General features: G+C 41.2%; 1 protein-coding gene across 1 annotated transcript in view; it reads left to right on the top strand.

Annotated features, from left to right (window-relative positions):
* The window catches only part of slc8a3 (solute carrier family 8 member 3), a 129875-nt gene extending 108550 nt beyond the window's left edge, over positions 1-21325 (top strand). The window contains 5 exon segments of the mRNA XM_034111910.1: positions 14053-14070; positions 17659-17783; positions 19004-19094; positions 21034-21176; positions 21179-21325. Of these exon segments, the coding sequence (XP_033967801.1) occupies positions 14053-14070; positions 17659-17783; positions 19004-19094; positions 21034-21176; positions 21179-21325 (524 nt within the window).
* The last annotated feature ends 1004 nt before the right edge of the window (positions 21326-22329 follow it).

Below are 22329 nucleotides of genomic sequence, written 5' to 3'. Positions count from 1 at the left end.
GCTAAACCAAATATTTAATATTTAGACACACAAAGGTCAGGATTACTTTGTTAAAGGTAGTGTGTTGCCATTGTAGAACACAGGGTAAGACAACAAAAGGTAGTTGTCCTTAATCAAGCATCTCATATCTTGCTTAGTTTAAAGCTAGCTAGCTTTTACAGCTAGCAGCCGGTTAGCTTAGCCTAGCACAAAGACTGGATACATACAGGTCCTCATAATCCACTAACTAGCTACTTTAAAGTTACTTTTTTACTTTTGTTTTACTTTTATTGACCTTTTTTTATCTTTTAAACACAAAGATGAACATATTGTGGTATTGCAAGGGCTTTTATGCGGGACTATTGTTTGTCAAAGATCTGTCTCTTCCTGCAGTTTCAATACCGTCACACGGCATTTCGTGTTATAGTCACGAAATGTATCTATTGATTCGTGTTCACCAACACGATTTTTGCCATGTTTTTCGTGTCACACAGAACGATTTTAAAAGCAATGTAAATAATAACAAATTAGAAGGAAAAAAAGATGACAACAAATATTTCTTTTCCTCGTGGATGGCAAAAAAACTCAGACATTATACAATTTTAAATAAAAGGGATAGGCTTAGGGTAAGATATTGAGTAAGAAAATGTTTTTATGAACCACACAGCTTCTGGTCTTCCAAGACCCGACCGGACAAAAAGACGTGGTGCAGGCACGAAACATACTACCAATAGAAATACATTGCTTTTACATCGTTATGTGTGACACGAAAAAAATGCGAAAATCGTGTTGGTGAACACGAATCAATAGATACAATTAATTTCGTGACTATAACACGAAATGCCGTGAGGGTTGGCAGTTCACAGCTAAGTTTTATTTAACGTACAAAAAAACACATAAAGAAGAGCACAGTATCGGCCTTCTTATCTAAGTTTTTTGCAAGACAGGATACAAGAATATTTCCTAAAACGAAATGTGGCAGTTTGTCTGAGCTGGCATTAGACACAGACAGAAAAACTTTTAATAACAAAACAGAAGCGAGATGGCAAAGTTCATCAGTATTTATTTCCGTCACAACAGTAAATGTCAAGTCACTTTCATGTGTTTCTTTTTGATCGAGTACGTTTGTGTTTTAAATCGTTATCTTGGTTCAAAGTGGTTTCAGATTTTACTTATACATGTGAATATGGAACACACCAAGCATCCATCACTGGAAGAAGACTTGAAAGTGTAGCACATGCTGAGTCCATATGTATTTATTATTTTATAAAGATGGCATTTCAGCCCTCAGGCATTCCCATAACCTTAAATAAATAAAAGGGGGTAAAAAGAAATAAAAGTGAATGCATGTGGAGCCTTTTTCCCTTCTTTCTCACATGAACATAATTATTTGATGATTATGAACCACAATCTAGAACAATCTGTGGAGTGAATCAAGCCTTTGCCTCTTGCTCTTGTTTCTATAAATATCTGCACTATACACTTGGGTGCAGTGCACAAATAGATCAATTGTTAATTAGCACAACGATGAAAAACATTTCAGTGCTTTGCAAAATATTTCTCTAAATCACTACCTTGTCATTTAAGATCAAGCTTTACTTTCTCGTTCTAATTTTGGCAGAATCGTGTTTCTCACTTGCCTCGTAAAATTGCGTCAGTCCCAATGAGTGGGTTTGCAGTTGGCTCCTAACATCTAATATCTATTAAACCCCTTCTCTGTTCCTCATCCAGGTTCATTTTCAGCTTACTCTTAAAGGGCACGAGGCGAGGCCCTGTTTGAATACAGATGACACAATTATTACGGGACAATCTGTGCGGGATTACCTGCGTGTGTCAGGAGACGTCTGAAATTAAAGCGGTGTGATACTATTCCCCGTGCAGGAAATACATTTAAGTAAAGATTGTTATGTAACTGTGAAAAGCGCCTGGAGGACTGTGAGTCACAGGTGACCGCGGCAGGATCAGTGTGAAGTATTTATGCAGCATTTTTTGTGTAAGTAAAGTTGCTTTTTAGGCATTTCATCTTATGCCGTGACAATATTATTATTTATATTATTAATAAAGTAAAGTGCTTATGTTCTTAACCTTTCAACAATATGTTAAACAAAAGTTAGAAGTGAGAACCATGAACAGTACTGTACAATTATCAAATAAAGTAAGCATAACATGATGTTTCAGAATAAAAATACAGGCCTACATTCACCCCAAGGAAAAGGGGTTAGGAAAACCCATATTACCGGATTTTCTTCTTGACTATTCGATGCCACAAACACAACTGCATGCTATGTTTTCACCTCTTATACATCCTGTGTGTCGCTGTTGGTGTAGAGTTGGTATCAGGTGGGAGTAAAGTTTGGTGTCAGATTGGTTATCGAGATGGAGGTCAGATGGATGTAGAGATGGAGGTCAGATGGGTGTTGAGTCTTTGGTTAGATGGTGTAGAGTTGGTGTCAGATGGGTGTAGAGATGGAGGTCAGATGGTGTAGAGTTGGGGTCAGATGGTGTAGAGTTGGGGTCAGATGGTGTAGAGTTGGGGTCAGATGGATGTAGAGTTGGGGTCAGATGGGTGTTGAGTCTTTGGTTAGATGGTGTAGAGTTGGTGTCAGATGGGTGTAGAGATGGAGGTCAGATGGTGTAGAGTTGGTGTCAGATGGGTGTAGAGATGGAGGTCAGATGGTGTAGAGTTGGGGTCAGATGGTGTAGAGTTGGTGTCAGATGGGTGTAGAGTTGGGGTCAGATGGTGTAGAGTTGGGGTCAGATGGTGTAGAGTTGGTGTCAGATGGGTGTAGAGATGGAGGTCAGATGGTGTAGAGTTGGGGTCAGATGGTGTAGAGTTGGTGTCAGATGGGTGTAGAGATGGAGGTCAGATGGTGTAGAGTTGGGGTCAGATGGTGTAGAGTTGGGGTCAGATGGATGTAGAGTTGGGGTCGGATGGGTGTAGAGTTGGTGTCAGATGGTGTAGAGTTGGTGTCAGATTGGGGTAGAGTTGGTGTCAGATGGGTGTAGAGTTGGGGTCAGATGGTGTAGAGTTGGGGTCAGATGGTGTAGAGTTGATGACAGATGGGTGTAGAGTTGGTGTCAGATTGGGGTAGAGTTGGTGTCAGATTGGGGTAGAGTTGGTGTCAGATGGGTGCAGAGTTAGTGTCAGTTAGATTCAGATGGGTATAGACCAGGGGTGTCAAACTCAATTTAATCGCGGGCCACATCAGTATTATGGCTGCACTCAAAGGGCCGGTTGTAACTTATATATAAATATATATATAAAATAATATATTATATTACATTATTGCCTCTGCATTGGATTATTATCAGATAGGGTAATAACTTATAACTAGGCAAATAATTGCAAGTTTCTTCAGTGAGAATGTCACAAAATGATTTCAAAAGAAAAGCTGGAAAAAAAGTCAAAATGAAAAAACAGAAGTGACATTTAAAAAAAACTAACATTTAAAAAAAATAGTCAAATTCCAAGAAAAATGCATATTTAGAAGAAAATGAGCCCAGTGGCCGTTGGGACAGCGATACCCAGCCCCAAACACACCCGCAGCCTGGCTGGGAGTTTGTGTGTGTGCTCAGGCTGAGTTCCGCAGTGTCTCGCCGTCTCGCCGACCCCACACCAGTAAGCCAGCTCACAGTGTCCCGCTCCTCGCAGCAGCGAGCCATCGCCGAGTGTGTGTGTGAGGAAGTTCGCGGATTGGTCCAAACGTAACGGCGCCGCGGACGTAACATTACGTCACTATACCCGAAAATACGTCACTATACCCAAGAAATAAACAATGTAAAAAGAGAAATCCCCAAGGAGGCGTTCTGGGGCAGCACAGACAGGTATTTTCTGTGTTAGAGTTGTACTCGCTACAGGGTGCACTTTGAGGGTTTGTGACTCTGCAGACCGTTCACATGCAGAAAAAGCTTCATAACAACAAGGGGACGGGTGATAACCGGAACAGCATGACATGGGACCTTTAAGTCTCTCTGTGGTCCACCAAAGGACAAAACAAACAAACAAAAACAAATAAATAACTAAAAACATTTATAATAATAAAGTAAATAATGAAATAAAAGGTAAAGTAGTAAAAGTAGATCCTTAAGTGATCAGAAAACAACAAATTTAAATATGTGTGCCTTTAATTGGCAGCTTGTTTTATGTACATTAAATGATTCTTGTAGAAAAAACCCAAAAAGTGGTTTAAAAAAAGAGTTTAAAAACAACAACTATATTATATGTTGTGCTATGGCAGTAATAATTTAGCAAGAACAACCTCTAATGTTAAACTCCAGATGTTGTTTTGCAGTAATTCAGGATGCTTCTTCCCCTCCACTAGCGCCGAGCTAACTTTCAAAGCAGCATTGATTGTATCGACATGTAATTAAATGGTAATTCAGCGAGGCAGTGTTATTATGGGAGGCTCCGCATGAACGGCCCCTTTAATTATCTCTGATTGTGATTGTAACAGCGCCGTGCATCTTTATCTTTCTTGTGCATTGTTTTTACCCAACTTTCCCCGAGTCCAGACAATGGTGGAGCTGCAGTGTTTTCTCAAAGCACCGCCTCCAGAGGGTGGAGGTCACAGAAAACTTCCTCTGTTGTGATTGAATAGTAGTTACTGTAGGCTGTGAGACGACGTGCTGCTGATACTCAGTCTTTAGTCTTTTTTCAAGGACAGTACAGAGTAGTGTGTGTTAGCATTTTAGCACTTCCTGTTCCCTCATCTAGAATTGAATATGTTTTTTGGTAGTTATCCTTAGGTCTGTGGTTTTCATGTTTTGTTCTACGATATAAAATACATCAGTAAATACCCCTATGGTGAATTTAGAAATGGCGGTTGCTAACAAGTGTCTAAATGAGACGACTAAACGTCATCACGCCCGAAAATAACCGCCTTCAGCTTAGCGGCGGTGACGTGAAGTCATGTGACCGTGCTGTAGTTCCTTTATAGCCCAACATTAGCCACCTTTAGCTTAGCGGTGGTGACGTGAAGTCATGTGACCGTGCTGCAGTTCCTTTATAGCCCAACATTAGCCTCCTTTAGCTTAGCGGTGGTGATGTGAAGTCATGTGACCGTGTTGTAGTTCCTTTATAGCCCAACATTAGCCACCTTTAGTTTAGCGGTGGTGACGTGAAGTCATGTGACCGTGCTGTAGTTCCTTTATAGCCCAACATTAGCCACCTTTAGTTTAGCGGTGGTGACGTGAAGTCATGTGACCGTGCTGTAGTTGCTTTATAGCCCAACATTAGCCACCTTTAGCTTAGCGGTGGTGACATGAAGTCATGTGACCGTGCTGTAGTTCCTTTATAGCCCAACATTAGCCGCCTTTAGCTTAGCGGTGGTGACGTGAAGTCATGTGACCGTGCTGTAGTTCCTTTATAGCCCAACATTAGCCACCTTTAGCTTAGCGGTGGTGACGTGAAGTCATGTGACCGTGCTGTAGTTCCTTTATAGCCCAACATTAGCCACCTTTAGCTTAGCGGTGGTGACGTGAAGTCATGTGACCGTGCTGTAGTTCCTTTATAGCCCAACATTAGCCACCTTTAGCTTATCGGTGGTGACGTGAAGTCATGTGACCGTGCTGAAGTTCCTTTATAGCCCAACATTAGCCACCTTTAGCTTAGCGGTGGTGACGTGAAGTCATGTGACCGTGCTGTAGTTCCTTTATAGCCCAACATTAGCCACCTTTAGCTTATCGGTGGTGACGTGAAGTCATGTGACCGTGCTGAAGTTCCTTTATAGCCCAACATTAGCCACCTTTAGCTTAGCGGTGGTGACGTGAAGTCATGTGACCGTGCTGAAGTTCCTTTATAGCCCAACATTAGCCACCTTTAGCTTAGCGCTGGTGACGTGAAGTCATGTGACCGGGCTGTAGTTCCTTTATAGCCCAACATTAGCCTCCTATAGCTTAGCGGTGGTGACGTGAAGTCATGTGACCGTGCTGTAGCTCCTTTATAGCCCAACATTAGCCACCTTTAGCTTAGCGGTGGTGACGTGAAGTCATGTGACCATGCTGTAGTTCCTTTATAGCCCAACATTAGCCACCTTTAGCTTAGCGGTGGTGACGTGAAGTCATGTGACCGTGCTGTAGTTCCTTTATAGCCCACCATTAGCTGCCTTTAGCTTAGCGGTGGTGACGTGAAGTCATGTGACCGTGCTGTAGTTCCTTTATAGCCCAACATTAGCCACCTTTAGCTTAGCGGGGGAGATGTGAAGTCATGTGACCGTGCTGTAGTTCCTTTATAGCCCAACATTAGCCGCCTTTAGCTTAGCGGTGATGGCGTGAAGTCATGTGACCGTGCTGTAGTTCCTTTATAGCCTAACGTTAGCTTTTTACTTCAAAATTCATAAAGGGGATTGGATCATATTTTGCTAGAAATCCCATTGAACCAGGGAGATGCTGCCTTTAAGGTCGTGCTCCAAAAATACGTCATCACCAGGTCATCACTCTACCGCTCTATTGAATGTTGAATGTAATCTTCCTCTATCTGTTTCATGTGTGTGAATCTGGCTCTGATACTAGCCAGTTCCTCTCCATCCAATGACCTCACTGCACGTCACCGTTACAGAAACAGCCGTGCAGGCGGAATTGCAATACAAGGTTGAAGTATTCTTATCGAATTACATCCTTCCCTCTGCTCCAAAAGTCCCTCACGATGCTGCTTTTAAACAAATACGTTTCATTACGTCAGCCTGCCCTGATGTGATTTATGCCGCGGCCTCTTTCTGTCCCTGATTGGGGTCGCCAGTGAAGGACGGGACCCGTTACTTAGCAAATGACACGAGCGTTTACGTCAACACAAATGCCTTTAGTGCATGTGTGGATGCAGAATCGTAGTGAAAGTGTTTTCTAGTAACAGTTGCTCTGGATGCTGCACGCTGTCAGGGCTGTAGTGGATTTACAATTAAACTACGAGCTGTAAAATGGAAATTGTGAAGCTTTAATAATGCTTATGAAATTCAACTTTTAACAAATGTTTTGCTGACGTATTGTAATATTTGAGAATATCGCCCATAACAAGAGCGCTCACTCACTCGGATAATGCCGTGCTTGCAAGCATTAAAAGATCTCGGGAGGATAAATATCAGAATATAATCTTCCGTGCATTAATTGCCTCTCTCATCACACTGAAAGTGGGGAATGAGTGAGAGCGACAGAAATAGCCTGAGCATTATACAAAAAACAGGAGAGGCAGGCAACCAAAGAGACACGAGAGGAGGGAGAAGAGGGAGCCCTCACCATCTGTGCTGGAGCTGGAGGATCAGTAATTGTTCCTGAGGGGGGGGGGGGGGGGGTTCTCTGAGTGTCACGTCTTAACGCACAGGTGAGGGCCATCACCTTCCATGTGCTCTCATTAATACCGATGTCAGTAATGACCTTCTCCCAGAACCGCTCGATCCTCGCTGACAGCTGATCTGCAGATTTCTCATGGCGCTGTACGGCCGTTCTCATCATTCAAGATTCAAAATTCAAGATTCAAGGCTTTTATTGTCATGTGTACATTAGCTACAGTGTAGTTATGACGATGGAAATCTGAGGTCACAGGCTCCTCCGACAGTGCAACACAATAAAACAGATAAAATTGAATATAATAGAAATTGTGCAGAATAGTCTACAAGTAATTGGAATATTGATATACAGAAGTTACAACCAGATGAATCTTATGGATGTTCTTTCAAAAGTTTCATTGTGGACCGCTTCCTGTGACGATAACATTATTTAAATTAATTTCGCTTGTGCTTGTATCCAGAGTGACCAGCCAGGAGGATACAAGGATCAAGTATCCTTCATCTTCCTTCCTTCAAGCATGGCTGTAGACTCTTAATTCTGCTTTCTTCATATTACAGCTGCACAGGCGCTAAAGTAACGTTAGTAAAGAAATATCAGAATAGCTTTCAGGCTATCCTGCAATATTTATTCAAATATCTGAGTCAGTGTGGGTCTCATATGGTAGAAGGTAGTCTTACGTCTCTTTAAGTCTGGTTGGAGGACTTCGTGTCAGTGCCAGAGGCGTGTAGTCTCATAATCCACCCATATGACAGCCGTTAGTGTGTAAGAATGAATGAAGGAGTTTATTTCCCCGTTTCTATTTTTAGAGAACAGGATATACATGAAGGTCATTGTTCAGTAGTCCTAGAACAAACAGTAGATTATAGTATCAACAGAAGACTTACAGTGCTTAATAATGTGTTTTAATGTAGTGGTTGGTTGTTCTGGAAAGTGTCCCATTTAGGAACAAGAGTCGTTCAATACACATGATAAAATATGAATATGCTGGCTGTCTCGTACCCAGAGGGCAGGACATGAAAGTATAAATACAGAGAAGTTGCTTCCTCTGCAGCTCTCAGTGGGAAACGGATAATATTGCGGGAGTTAAAAATGTTGATGTTGAGTAGATCCTTGGAGGCCGAGCTGTTAATCAGAGCTCAGGGTTAAATCTCTGATGTCAGCACAGTGGACACGGTATATCATGCAGAGACACAGAGAGACACTTCAGAGCCTCATTAGCAGCAGAGGTGGAAAGTACCGTATATTTACTTAAATACTGTATTTAAAGGTGGGGTAGGTAATTCACTTCAGAAACACTTTTTGTTATATTCCATGGAATGCTCTTAACATCCCGATAGCAATGAATACATTAAATGCTTTGACAATAAATACATTAAATGCAAACGTCATCTGTGGAAGCCGTGGCGCTGTAAAAAGCAAGACCAATCATCTGAGCCGGCCCGGCTAAAGTAACTGGATGACCTACCTGCCTGTCAGCCTTCCATCGGGGCACAAACTTATCTCGTGCCCTCATTGGTCGTGTGTTGGAGGAGGGGCTCTATAAGGAAGTCTGGAGGAAGGGGCAGATTTTTTTCGGCTGCGTACTTTCAAATTCTAGCGCACTCGAGCTGGTTTCTCCATTCTTACCTACCCTACGGTACTTACCTACCTAAGGACCTTACCTTAGGCCCTAAGGTAAGGTCCTTAGGTACTTTTCAATCTACGTTTTACTTTTACTAAATTTCGTTTAATTTTTTGTATTATTGTATTTTGTATACTTCATATAGGATTTTATTATTGTATTATTCTTTAAAATTAGTGCGAAAAAATCGGACTTCTGAGCTATTCAGAAGATTAAAAAAAAACAAGTATTTTCCGGAAAATAACCTTCTCTCAAAAATACATAATTTTTTTAAATATATTTTCAGAGAATTCATTTTCAGAAAATGTACCCAAAAAGATTATCTGAGAAAAGAAATAAAAATAATTCAGAAAACATATTAAAAAACGTTTTTCTCTGGCTTCTAAGAATAAATTCAGAATTCGGACTCTTTCTACGAATTCTGACTTAAATCTCTGAAAAAATATATTTCTTATTCAGAATAATCGATATCATTATTATTTAAAAAAGAAATCAGAAATATATTTTTTTCCTGAAATCTGCAATCAGTCAGAATTCTCATAATTTCTGAAAATAATATCTTTTTTTTTTTTTAACTAATTCTCAGATACTTTTAGTTTTTTTATATTACAGAAAAAAAATCTGAATTTTAAATATTATTTCTGTCAGAAATATGATCTGACCAAGAGTAAACTTTTGGTCAGATCTCAAACCTTTTGTCCCATGGGTCCCTGATCGTCTTCCATTGATATCCATTAAGTGATGTCCCTAAGAAAGATAGGTTTGGGACCATTTTAGGACAACAAAACTAAAACAGAAGTGGACAGGACAGGAACGTTTCAGGTTTGGTTTTACATTCAAGTATTTTAGATATCCTGCGATATTCACAATCCTCTAAACAAAAAGTAATCTGTAGAGAACATTTGTTGGCAGATCCTCCTCAACAGGCTCCCAAACTTTCTCAGTTCAAGGACAACAAATATTACATTTGGCCACGTAGTATTTTAGGACATTTTATCCCTGCAGGCGAAGCAGACGGAAACAAGAAGAGGGAGACATTAGGGAATGAAACACATCAGAAACTAAAGGGATGAGTGAAGTAGATATGTGGCAGATAGAGAGGGACAGGGAATCAGAGATAAAGGAATGAGGGAAAGATAAAGGCTCCGAGACTCAGAGGGAAATAAACCACCAGAGAGAGCAGAGAATATGTGAGGAACCGTCCCAGTGACAGGCAGCCGTCATCAGAGATACACATCAAAACAAATAGGGATCCAATTTGGAGAATTGGTAAATTTTATTTATACATGCACTTCTTAAAGGAGGTTTAAATTGACGTGAGAATACCACTGAATATGGAACTACAGGCAGCATCCACTTAGCTTAGCATAACAATTATAATAACTATTATTTTATTATTGCATCTTTGTTTTACTTTAAAGGGGACCTATCATGCAAAATGCACTTTTTGATGTCTTTTATACATAAATATGTGTCCCTGGTGCGTCAGGGAACTCACGCAGCGTCAGAAAATAAAACCCTTTCTCTTTTCCTCCGTACCCACATCTTTTAAATGCACATGTGTAGACTCCGCGGTCTAAAAATCCCCACAATGCTTTGCGCACGGACCAATTTCCCCAATCTCCCATCTGTGGCGGAAAATGTAAGGCGGGGCCTCTCAGATGACGCACACCTGCACACTTGCTCGCCTGTTCCACTCTTTGTGGAGGCTCCTCGGGAGGACGGCTATCATTTTCTATTTTCGAGTATCGCACTAAACATGTTTTCGATTATTAGTCGTTATGTGAAACAGTCTGATGGACGAGAGTGAAAATGGAACGCACGCTATTTGTTGTTTGTATCTGTCACGCAGTCTGTCTTCCGGTTGCCTCTTTTGAATGACGAATACACACTACCGCCGCCTGCTGGTAAGGAGAGTTATTGCCACTCACGCATGCGCAGTTCGTACGTGCTACTTGGCCGTCGGCTGAAGTCTTTGCGGTTCCAGTGCGACTTTTTGGCCAAGACGCAGGAGACGTGAGGCGACGCAACCATCGGGTACGTCGGGACGTGTTCTTTGGTGTCAGTTTGGGCCTTAAAACGCATGATTTGTTTGTATTTTGAGATTAGATTATATCATAATAATAATATATTTAATAAAAAATAAATAATCATATTTTAATACAAAATAATTAATAATATATTTAATTAATAAAACAACTATAATTATAAATCAATAATAATAGATTGTGTAGCTGCATAATATATACTAGATGTAATAAGTTGAATGTATTTAGGAACCTGTGGAATAAAGAACATGCCCTTTACTGAGGATATAACTGGCTCTGCGTTGTGTCTGCTGGTAGACGCTGCCTCTCTTCTTGGCAATGATCGTGTTTGTTTACAGTCCCTAATATCTCGAGATGGATGTGTTAAAAAGATGTATTGATGTCAAAATGCTTCTCGTCGTGGCAGCTTTAATTAGCTCAGCGGAGACGGAAAAACACGACTGTTCATGCGTGAAAGGGTTCCAGCAGGAGGGCGGAGCGAAATCATGGGATCCTTCAGCTGAAGGATGTTTCAGCTCTCTGACGCAGGAACATGGAGACAGCAACGACATTGTGTGTGTGTGTGTGTGTGTGTGTGTGTGTGTGTGTGTGTGTGTGTGTGTGTGTGTGTGTGTGTGTGTGTGTGTGTGTGTGTGTGTGTGTGTGTGTGTGTGTGTGTGTGTGTGTGTGTGTGTGTGTGTGTGTGTGTGTGTGTGTGTGTGTGTGTGTGTGTGTGTGTGTGTGTGTGTGTGTGTGTGTGTGTGTGTGTGTGTGTGTGTGTGTGTGTGTGTGTGTGTGTGTGTGTGTGTGTGTGTGTGTGTGTGTGTGTGTGTGTGTGTGTGTGTGTGTGTGTGTGTGTGTGTGTGTGTGTGTGTGAATTGGTATCATGTGTTCAGAAGCAGTCGGACCTTTGTTTGGTTTCTCTGATCAGTTCATTTCCTGCTTGGTTTTTTATGAAATGATGATGAAGACGTCAGAGATATGAATCTCCCGAGGCCTCCTCTCCTCTCTGTCGCCCATCCTGTCGTGTAATTATCTTTGGATGACTTCCTTCTCTTTTTATTCTTATCATTTCGTGATGCTTTGCCTGAGGGGTGTTGCTGTGTCACTGTTCTGTTTCTGCAGAAAACAATCCTGCAGAGTCATATAATATATATAATATAAGCATATTTGATTTTACATTTTACTACGTGTTAACGGCTGTTACTGGATGCTTCGCCCCTGATTGAGTGTCAGAATATCAGATGTGACTGATCAGTGAATAGAAATCTGTTCCCTCGCTGAAGTGCATCATTTAATTACAACCTCACACTCATTAAAGAGTGATGTATGGAGCTCGATATCACGTGTAAAGTCTTGACATGTTCATTATTTATTAGATGACATGATATTCATAATCCTTAGAACTTTACGCAGGAATAAACAGATTGCCAATATGCCGATATTTTGACGTTACTGAAATAAACATATATTATTTCCGCCTTAATGCCGAGCACATTAAGTCTCCCTGAAAGAGAAATGTACGTTTTATTATGGCTTCTGTTATGGCGATGGCAGATGGAAAACACAATGTAACCTAGACATACTATGAAAGGGGAACTCCCCACTCTTCCAACTGTTCCCACTCCCAAGCGGTCAGGGAAACATCACATTTGCAGTTTTAGTAAGTAAACAAGTACCGTACTTTTCGGACTATAAACCGCGACTTTTTCCCCCATTTTTTTTGTACAGCTAACGGCCACTAGGGAACCTCCTAAATCTATGGATTTTACAGGTACAATTAACCACCTTTAACACTACGGGCTCTAGGACCGGTCCGCGCCCGCCACCTTTAAGCGGCGGGCTCCAGCAGGAAAAGCTGGAGGCCGGAAAAGAGTGAGACAGGTAGCGCGCCAAAGTAAAAGTGGAACCGAGAGACAGAACGAGAGCAAGACAGACGGACAATTTAGCTGCTGCGGCTTATATGCAGGTGCGCTTTATAGTCCGAAAAGTACGGTAACAAGTAAACGGGCAATCACTACGGATACCAAAGCGAATTTGTAGGTTAGCACTTTGCTACCTTAAAGGTGGGGTAGGTAAGTTTGAGAAACCGGCTCGAGATCGCTAGAATTTGAAAATACACAACCGGAGAAAATCTGCCACTTCCTCACAGAGCCCCTCCTCCAACACACACGAACGCGCACATGACCAATGAGGGCACGAGATAAGTTTGTGCCCCGATGGCAGGTTGTACTTTTTACAGTATTCTGGATTCTACAGATGACATCTTTTTATGGATTTTTTGTCAAAGCACTTCAGATATTCATTGCTATCGGGATGTTAAGAGCATTCCGTGGAATATAACAAAAAGTGTATCTCGAGCCGGTTTCTGAAACTTACCTACCCCACCTTTAATGCAGATCCCTAAATATAAAAAATGCAGACCTTCTGTTGGGAGCAGGCTGACATGCTAAACAAAATGTAAGTGGAGTCATCAGGTCCAATCAGGAAACTAGTACACACACGTACACACACACACACACACACACACACACACACACACACACACACACACACACACCATGTATACATCACTTCAGGGGACATCTCATTGACTTGCATGCATTTCCTGGAGACTTATCCTAACCTTAACCATACAAGTCTTCACCCTAAAATTAATGATTCCCTTAAGGGAGGCGAGTCCCCACACGTGACTGTGTAAACAGATGTAGGTCCCCACAAGTACAGTAATGCTAGACCACACACACACACACACACACACACCAAAGGTCACAACAACAGTCAGGTCACATGGAAAGACGCCGTGTTTCTTTCGTTGTGTTTTCGCTGCATGCATCAAATCAGCAGCTTCATCGGACTGCAGTTAGCATTCCTCAACTTTTAATTAAATGTTTTTATGCTTTTCGCTGCAGATCATGACTCTAGAAGGCAATGCTGTTGATTCCTATTCGACATGTTCCCTTTAACACACCTCGGTTGTTCCTTTTCCTCTGTGTCGGCTAAGTGAATAATCAGAGCGTTATATTTCACACCTCGGGTCGATACTCTGCAGCATCACATCTCTCTTTTGTCCTCATGCATGCTTCCTCCATTTCCACTGCTCATCCACTTGTTCTGTTTCCTCCCCCCCTCTTCCTCCCCTCACAGCCATGTTGTTAGCAGGCGGTAAGACGTGCATCCCTCCTCTAACACCTTTCTTTGCTGTGTTTTTTTCTAACACCATCCCTGAGTCTCTTTTGCATGGCGTGAAATCTCAGAGGACTTTATTCCGCTGCTGATGAAGACTTGAGATTATGCAATATAAATAACCTCCTCTACTGTCAGCGTTGCACTCAACATGCTGCTCTTAGTGATGGATGTCATGCTAATTAATGAACCACACATCCATAAATCATGTTCTGCAGTCGGGAGGAAGGTGCAAACACCTGATAGCCGTCGAGATCAAATTAGAAATGTAATTACCTTTGTGGGATTTTGTTATTTATTTATTCCTTGTCGAGGAAATGTGGATGCTGCGGGGTAATCCATGCAAAATAAATCCTGTCAGGACTTGAGGGTGCACACTGCAATTGATTTAGCTGAAGTGTGTGTGTGTGTGTGTGTGTGTGTGTGTGTGTGTGTGTGTGTGTGTGTGTGTGTGTGTGTGTGTGTGTGTGTGTGTGTGTGTGTGTGTGTGTGTGTGTGTGTGTGTGTGTGTGTGTGTGTGTGTGTGTGTGTGTGTGTGTGTGTGTGTGTGTGTGTGTGTGTGTGTGTGTGTGTGTGTGTGTGTGTGTGTGTGTGTGTGTGTGTGTGTGTGTGTGTGTGTGTGTGTGTGTGTGTGTGTGTGTGTGTGTGTCTGATGTTTACTGGCAGTGTTAATGTGTGACGCTGAGCGTGTTAGAGGCCGTGCAGCAGGTGTCTCTTGCAGGCGGATCAGAGGACCGATGCAGACGCTCCGCTTTGATGCAGGTCGACACTGAAGTGATGTTATCAGATCTTTAGTGAGCGGGCTCTCGGAGGTCTGAGGGAGCGTCGCTCTGCAGAGAAACATGAGACGCTTACACACGACAGAGTCCGTTTGGCCCGGACGAATCAATCAAACACTCTTTTGGTTTTCTATTAAGAATCAATCAGAAACAGAATCAGGTTGAAGGGACGTTTACACGTGCGAGGAATTTGACGTGGTGTCGTGGTGCATACATACAAGAATTAAAAACAAAGGTAGAGAACTAATTAGAAATAGATAGTAAAATATATGATATGTGATGATATAAGATACTGATGTTCAGTCTAAAGATTTCAAATTAAAGCATACCCAAAGAGAGACATCCACTGGAAAGAACGTCTTAAAAAAAAGAAAATGTATAAGACAAACAGTTTTTTGTCAAGGCCCTCGTCTTTCCCTTCTCCCGTCGATCTGACGCTCTCCTGTCTGATCATACAGGCAAAAAGAGACAAAAACTCACTCTTTAAAACATGCTCTCTTTACGAGATGCAGGACCTTGAAAGTCATTATAAACTTTAAATTAGAGCAATATAATGGAAAATGCTAGATAATAATAAAATAAATCTGCACTTATTGTTTGCAGTGTTTTGTGAGATTGATCAAGCATGCAACGGTGTCTTGTTCGGGAATCATTTGCTTAGGTATTCGACCTTCGACCCAGTTCATCATGTTCTCCTCTCACTGTCTCTTTCCCACGGCACAGGTCTACGGCAGGGGTGTCAAACTCAATTTAATCGCGGCCACATCAGTATTATGGCTGCACTCAACGGGCCGGTTGTAACTTATATATTGAATTGAATTGATTTATTTAAAACAAGGGACAGTGTACATTAATCAACATATTAAAAACATGTAAAAGTACTCGAATTAGCCAAAAGGCTAGTTTTCATCGATAGTCCCTTTGCCAGATGGTGATAGACATCCTAAAAGCAATAATAAAAATACCACAACATTGTTATACCATTGTACACATTTACAATAGATTACATCACTGAATACAGATAGAAGCAAGTTACGATAATAAATAAATAAAACATTTAAATATATATATAAAATAAATGTATTATATTACATTATTGCCTCTGCATTGGATTATTATCAGATAGGGTAATAACTTCATAAATAACTACGTCTGAAAGCAGAAGTCTGGGGCAAATAATTGCAAGTTTCTTCAGTGAGAATGTTACAACATGATTTAAAAAGAAAAGCTGGAAAAAAAAGTCAAAATGAAAAAACAGAAGTGACATTTAAAAAAAACTAACATTTAAAAAAAATAGTCAAATTCCAAGAAAAATGCATATTTAGAAGAAAAAAAGTCAAATTCTGAGAAAACAAGTCTAATTTCAGATGCATTGTGGGACATGTAGTTTATGGGCAATGTGCTTCTGTAAATCATCATGTAACCGTATAATAAACATATTATATTCTTTGCAAGCTCTTGTGGGGCCACAGAAAATGAAGTCACGGGCCGGATTTGGCCCCCGGGCCTTCAGTTTGACACCCCTGGTCTACGGCCTTGGGTGTTGCTGCTATCTCTCTTAAGGAGGGGCAGCTTGGGCGCATTGTTGTTGCCAGTCTGTGACAGAGCACAAGCCGCCATGAGGTAGTTTCCTGTTCAGGGACGCAGGCTCCCTGGCGCTCATTCTTTCCTATGGACGACAGCTCTCGTTAGATTCAGGGTCCATGATGTTTAGTCTCGCTGATGAAGAATGTTGATTATTACACTCCGAACTAGTTATAACCTCGAGCTGCAGAAGAGTTCTTCAGAATTGGTTTGGCAGCCGCTGTGTCAACTCGTGACACCACCTGTCTCGTGAATTCTCCGGCCGTAACTCCAAATAAACCGTCAGTGTTTGCCATCAAAGCTCCAGCTCTCCTCGTGCCTCTGAGTCCTGTTTCCAATTGCTTCAGAAGTTTCCCCAAACGTCTAACATTAGTTTAGCCACCAAGACAAAGAGAACCTTTTTAAAAAGAGGATATTCATTACAACAAGTCTTCTATTATTTGACTTTGAGTGTGACCGATTTGACTATATGTATAATACTGCGTGTAAAGGCTTCACAAATATTATAAAGGCAAGATAAATTAACTTCCCGTAACAGCGAGAAAACCTTTTGATGTTTTGCAGGACCTTGAAAGTCATTGTTGACTCTAAATTAGAAGAATAATGGGAAGTGGTGCAAAATAAATAAATAAATCTGCACTTATTATTTGTTGTTGCAGTGTTTTGTGCATGCAGCTTTTTCTAACCTTCACACAACAAAGTTTAGCTCCCACCAAAAGCAGAGAAAAACTATTTGAAAAGAGGATATTTCGTGGGTATTTGACCATAAATCAACTATTTTCTCACTTTGCATTGACAGAGTGCGACAGATGTGACTGCTGTGTATAATGCTGCATGTAAACAAACTTGGTAAGGCGTGAACATCACAAAGGACCTTGAAAGTCACTGTTGAATTATAATTTTAATGGGAAATGTTACAAAATAAATCAATAAATCTGCACTTATTATTTGCCGTTGCCGTGTTTTGTGCATGAAGGTCTGTCTAACTTTTACTTAACAAAGTCTAACTTCCACCGAGAAACAGAAACTTTTGAAATAAGGATATTCAGTATTACAATAAATCTTGTAGTTTTTCACTTTGCATTGATGTGTATAATACTGCATGTAAAACAAACTGTGCCTCTTGGATGAGCGTGGACATTCTGAATTTGTGATTTCCGTCTTCCTCACTGTGATGTCCTTCTTCTTCTGCCCTCCTCTCCAGATGTGTCAGACAGGAAGATAACGACAGACGAGGAGGAGGCTCGGCGCATCGCGGAGATGGGGAAGCCGGTGCTGGGGGAGAACTCCAAGCTGGAAGTGATTATCGAGGAGTCGTACGAGTTTAAGGTGAGAGAGGTTCCTCTGCAAACAGAGCGGGATATTCCTGCTGCCGCAAACACCGGAAAACTTCAATTCATCTGCTGGATATAACAGATACAGGAAAGAAAAGCAAAACTCTGGAAAAAAAAGAAATTTTGGGAAAAAAAGTTACATTTAAAAAAATAAATAAATAAAAAAAGTCAAATTCCGGGGGAAAAGTCTAATTTCAGATGCATTGTGGGACATGTAGTTTATGGGCAATGTGCTTCTGTAAAGCGGCATGTAACCGTATGAACATATAATATTCTTTGCAAGCTCTTGTGGGGCCACAGAAAATGAAGTCGCGGGCCGAATTTGGTCCCCGGGTCTTGAGTACTCAGAGTTTTACTTAAGTTAAGAAGCAATACTAAAGTGTACAAATACAAGTAAGTGGTTCATTCAGCAAAATGCATTCCCTCTTGGGGATTTATAATCTTGTTCTTCTTCAAAATATATTAACATAAATAAACTCAAAATATTCTTTTCTGTAAGATAATTTTATTTCGTAGATGAAAGTAGTTTTATACTGAATTGGAAATTAAATAATTTACTAAGCTGTTCTTGCATATATTCTTACAATATTTTTATCAGGTTTATAGGTCTTAAACATAATAATAATACATTTTAAATATTAAAAAAGAACAGTAAAAATAATAATTTAAGACATATCATTAAAATAATTTAAAATATATATTTATAATAATAATAATAAGAGTGCTTTTCATGTTCACTTAACATATACAGGTTAAAATAAAGAAATCAACACACTTTCAATATAAAACACACAATCATTTTAGATATTTAAATATTAAAAGCAGCTTTAAAAAGGGACATTTTGATTTGTGATTTAAATATCGACAGATGTGTGCAGTCATGGATAATCTACTTTGTAAAGTAACTAGTTACTAAAGTGCAAGTCTCTCAAATGTAGTGAAGTGTTAAGTTTCGAGGCCTACTATGGAAATACTTCAGTAAAAGTACCTTGACATTTTACTTCAGTGAATGTGCTTTGTTATTCTCCACCACTCTGTATAAAGTCATCTCTTTCTCTCCATATTTGTGTCTGCTGTGTTCCTTCATCATGCTTCACACATGTTCCTGCAGCTGAACTGGATGGCACTGCCCCCCTGTGGCCACGCTGGTGAACTGCTCCTCACAGCAGCCTCTGGACAGGATGGATTTAATACTGTTTCTATCTGGTTTCACAGAGCACGGTGGACAAGCTGATCAAGAAGACCAACCTGGCTCTGGTGGTGGGAACCAACTCCTGGAGGGACCAGTTCATGGAGGCCATCACCGGTCAGTTGCAGGTGCTGAAGGGAATAATAATACAAATAGTGGTATGCTAACTAAGGGACATCAATTGTTTAAAGCGGTCATATTCACTTTTTTTCGGAGTTCCCTTTCCTGTGACCTTGAACAAGACTTGAATGTAGGACCAAAGCCTTTCACCGCGTGGTAGGCTAGTATGAGAGAAATAATTGGCTTCTTGTTTGGATAGTTAATCTCAGCATACTACATGTTGTATTCTTAGAAGCTACCCCCAACTTCAGCCCAAAGATATCAGTGTCAGTTTTCAGAAACTAATGCAAGTGGAGTCGTCCTGAAAGCTCTGGAGAAGTTTCATGTTGTGAGATTAAAAAGCCATCCATCATCTGGTCGTCCTGCCGCTCTGCAGTCACAGCGTCCTCTCTCTGCTGAAATATTTAATCCAGCGGTACTCTTTATGATTTCATGATCCAGTGTGTCTGAAAGATGCATGCGGCTCACATGGCCTGACACTCTGAGTCACTTCCTCCTCTCCATGCTGAACTTCCTGTGAGATCCACCTGAGGGCGCATTTATTTATAGCTCTTACAAGATGACACTTTTAAAGGAGGACAAATCCAAAATGATAAATTTTTCCAAAACTGGAGTAAACCCTATCAAAGGTGTTATGTTGTAGTGCTTCTCAAAGTGTGGTCTGCGGACCACTGGTGGTCCGTGAGCGCCCCCTAGTGGTCCGTGAGTATATTGGTAACATTTCACATTTGAAATAAATAAATTTAAGTTTTCCACACTCTCGCGGGAATATCTCCGCAATGGAGCGAGGTTAAGTTTCACTTTCGATTGCATGATATAGCCCAGCGCAACACCTTCGTCACACATGTTGCCACTTGTTTGTACCATTTTCAGGCGATTTGTAATCTGTTCTAGAAAAATGATGTATTGTTTTGATATGTGTGGAGTCAGGTGGTCCGCGAGTGGTTTGTATTGGTTAAGTGGTCCTTGGTATGAACAAGAGAAACACAGATTGTCAGTGGTGGATAAACTACTCAGGTCTTTAACTGCTGCTAACCCAATTGTTAAATACTTTGTTGAGTGTAAAATAAAGACTGTTACATTACTTAAGTAAAAGTTAATACAGATTGTATTCCCATCTTCTCTTAAATCAGTGTAGAACCAGTGTAATACAATGAAGTACATATACCGTACTTTTCGGACTATAAGCCGCGACTTTTCCCCCATTTCTTTGTACAGCTAACGGCCACTAGGGAACCTCCTAAATCTATGGATTTTACAGGTAAAATTAACCACCTTTAACGCTATGGGCTCTATGACCGGTCCGCGCCCGCCACCTCTAAGGGGCGGCTCCAGCAGGAAAAGCTGGAGGCCGGAAAAGAGTGAGACAGGTAGCGCGCCAAAGTAAAAGTGGAACCGAGAGACAGAACGAGAGCAAGACAGACGGACAATTTAGCTGCTGCGGCTCATATGCAGGTGCGCTTTATAGTCCGAAGAGTACGGTACTCAACCTTAAGTCCAACTTAAGGTACTTTACTTGTATGCTTCTCTATACTTTACATTTGAAAGCTAATATTATACTTTATACTCCGATACATTTATCTGACAGCTTGAGTGACTTGTGCAGCTGATAAATACGTAAACGGTGTGTCTTGTCATCCTGATTGATGTATTTCTCGCAAATTTTCAAACTCTTCTCTTTGCTCGTCTCTCTTTGTCTTCATCATCTGCTTTGTTTTTCTTTCCTTTTCATCTATATTGCTTTTCCATCTTCTTTCTCTCATCCTCTTGTTTGCCTCTTCTGCTGACATGTACTTACTCTCCTCCTCCTTCACCCCTTTCTCCATCTTTTCCCACTTAATATTCCCACATCTCATCCTCTCTTATGCTGGTGCTGCTCTCTCTGCCGTCCTCCCGCTTCAATAACCCCCCAATAACATCCCTGTCTCCCCCTCAGATGAGGAGGAGGACGAGAGCGGGGAGGAGCGTCTGCCGTCCTGCTTCGACTACGTCATGCACTTCCTCACCGTCTTCTGGAAGGTTCTGTTTGCCTGCGTTCCTCCCACCGACTACCTGAACGGCTGGGCGTGCTTCATCATCATCTCATCGCCATCATCGGCATGCTCACCGCCGTCATCGGAGACCTGGCGTCGCACTTCGGCTGTGCACCATCGGCTCAAGGACTCTCCGTCACCGCCGTGGTGTTTGTGGCCCTCGGCACCTCCGTCCCAGGTGAGACCAGGACTTGAACATCAACATGTCCCCCCTCTTCTTCATGTCTCTTCTACATCAACATGTGTCCCCTCTTCTTCATGTCTCTTCTACATCAACATGTGTCCCCTCTTCTTCATGTCTCTTCTACATCAACATGTGTCCCCTCTTCTTCATGTCTCTTCTACATCACATGTGTCCCCTCTTCTTCATGTCTCTTCTTCATCAACATGTGTCCCCTCTTCTTCATGTCTCTTCTACATCAACATGTGTCCCTCTTCTTCATGTCTCTTCTACATCAACATGTGTCCCCTCTTCTTCATGTCTCTTCTACATTAACGTGTCCCCTCTTCTTCATGTCTCTCTACATCAACATGTGTCCCCTCTTCTTCATGTCTCTTCTACATCAACGTGCGACTTTTTGGCCAAGACGCAGGAGACGTGACGGCGACGCAACCATCGGTACGTCGGGACGTGTTCTTTGGTGTCAGTTTGGGCCTTAAAACGCATGATTTTTTGTATTTTGGATTAGATATATCATATAATAATATATTTAAAAAAAATAAATACATAATATATTTTAATACAAAATATTAATAATATATTTAATTAATAAAACAACTATAATTATAAATCAATATAATATATAGATTGTTTGTAGCTGCATACTATATACTAGATGTAATAAGTTGAATGTATTTAGGAACCTGTGGGAATAAAGAACATGCCCTTTACTGAGGATTAACTGGCTCTGCGTTGTCTGCTGGTAGACGCTGCCTCTCTTCTTGGCAATGATCGTGTTTGTTTACAGTCCCTAATATCTCGAGATGGATGTGTTAAAAAGATGTATTGATGTCAAAATGCTTCTCTCGTGGCAGCTTTAATTAGCTCACGGAGACGGAAAACACGACGTTCATGCGTGAAAGGGTTCCAGCAGGAGGGCGGAGCGAAATCATGGGCTAGCGGGTTCCTGAAGATGTTCAGCTCTCTGACGCAGGAACATGGAGACAGCAACGACATTGTGTGTGTGTGTGTGGTGTGT

Source organism: Pseudochaenichthys georgianus, chromosome 22, assembly GCF_902827115.2.
Source record: "Pseudochaenichthys georgianus chromosome 22, fPseGeo1.2, whole genome shotgun sequence".
Lineage (NCBI taxonomy): Eukaryota > Metazoa > Chordata > Actinopteri > Perciformes > Channichthyidae > Pseudochaenichthys > Pseudochaenichthys georgianus.
Note: the sequence above shows the minus strand (reverse complement) of the source record. Positions and strands in the feature narration are given on the sequence as shown.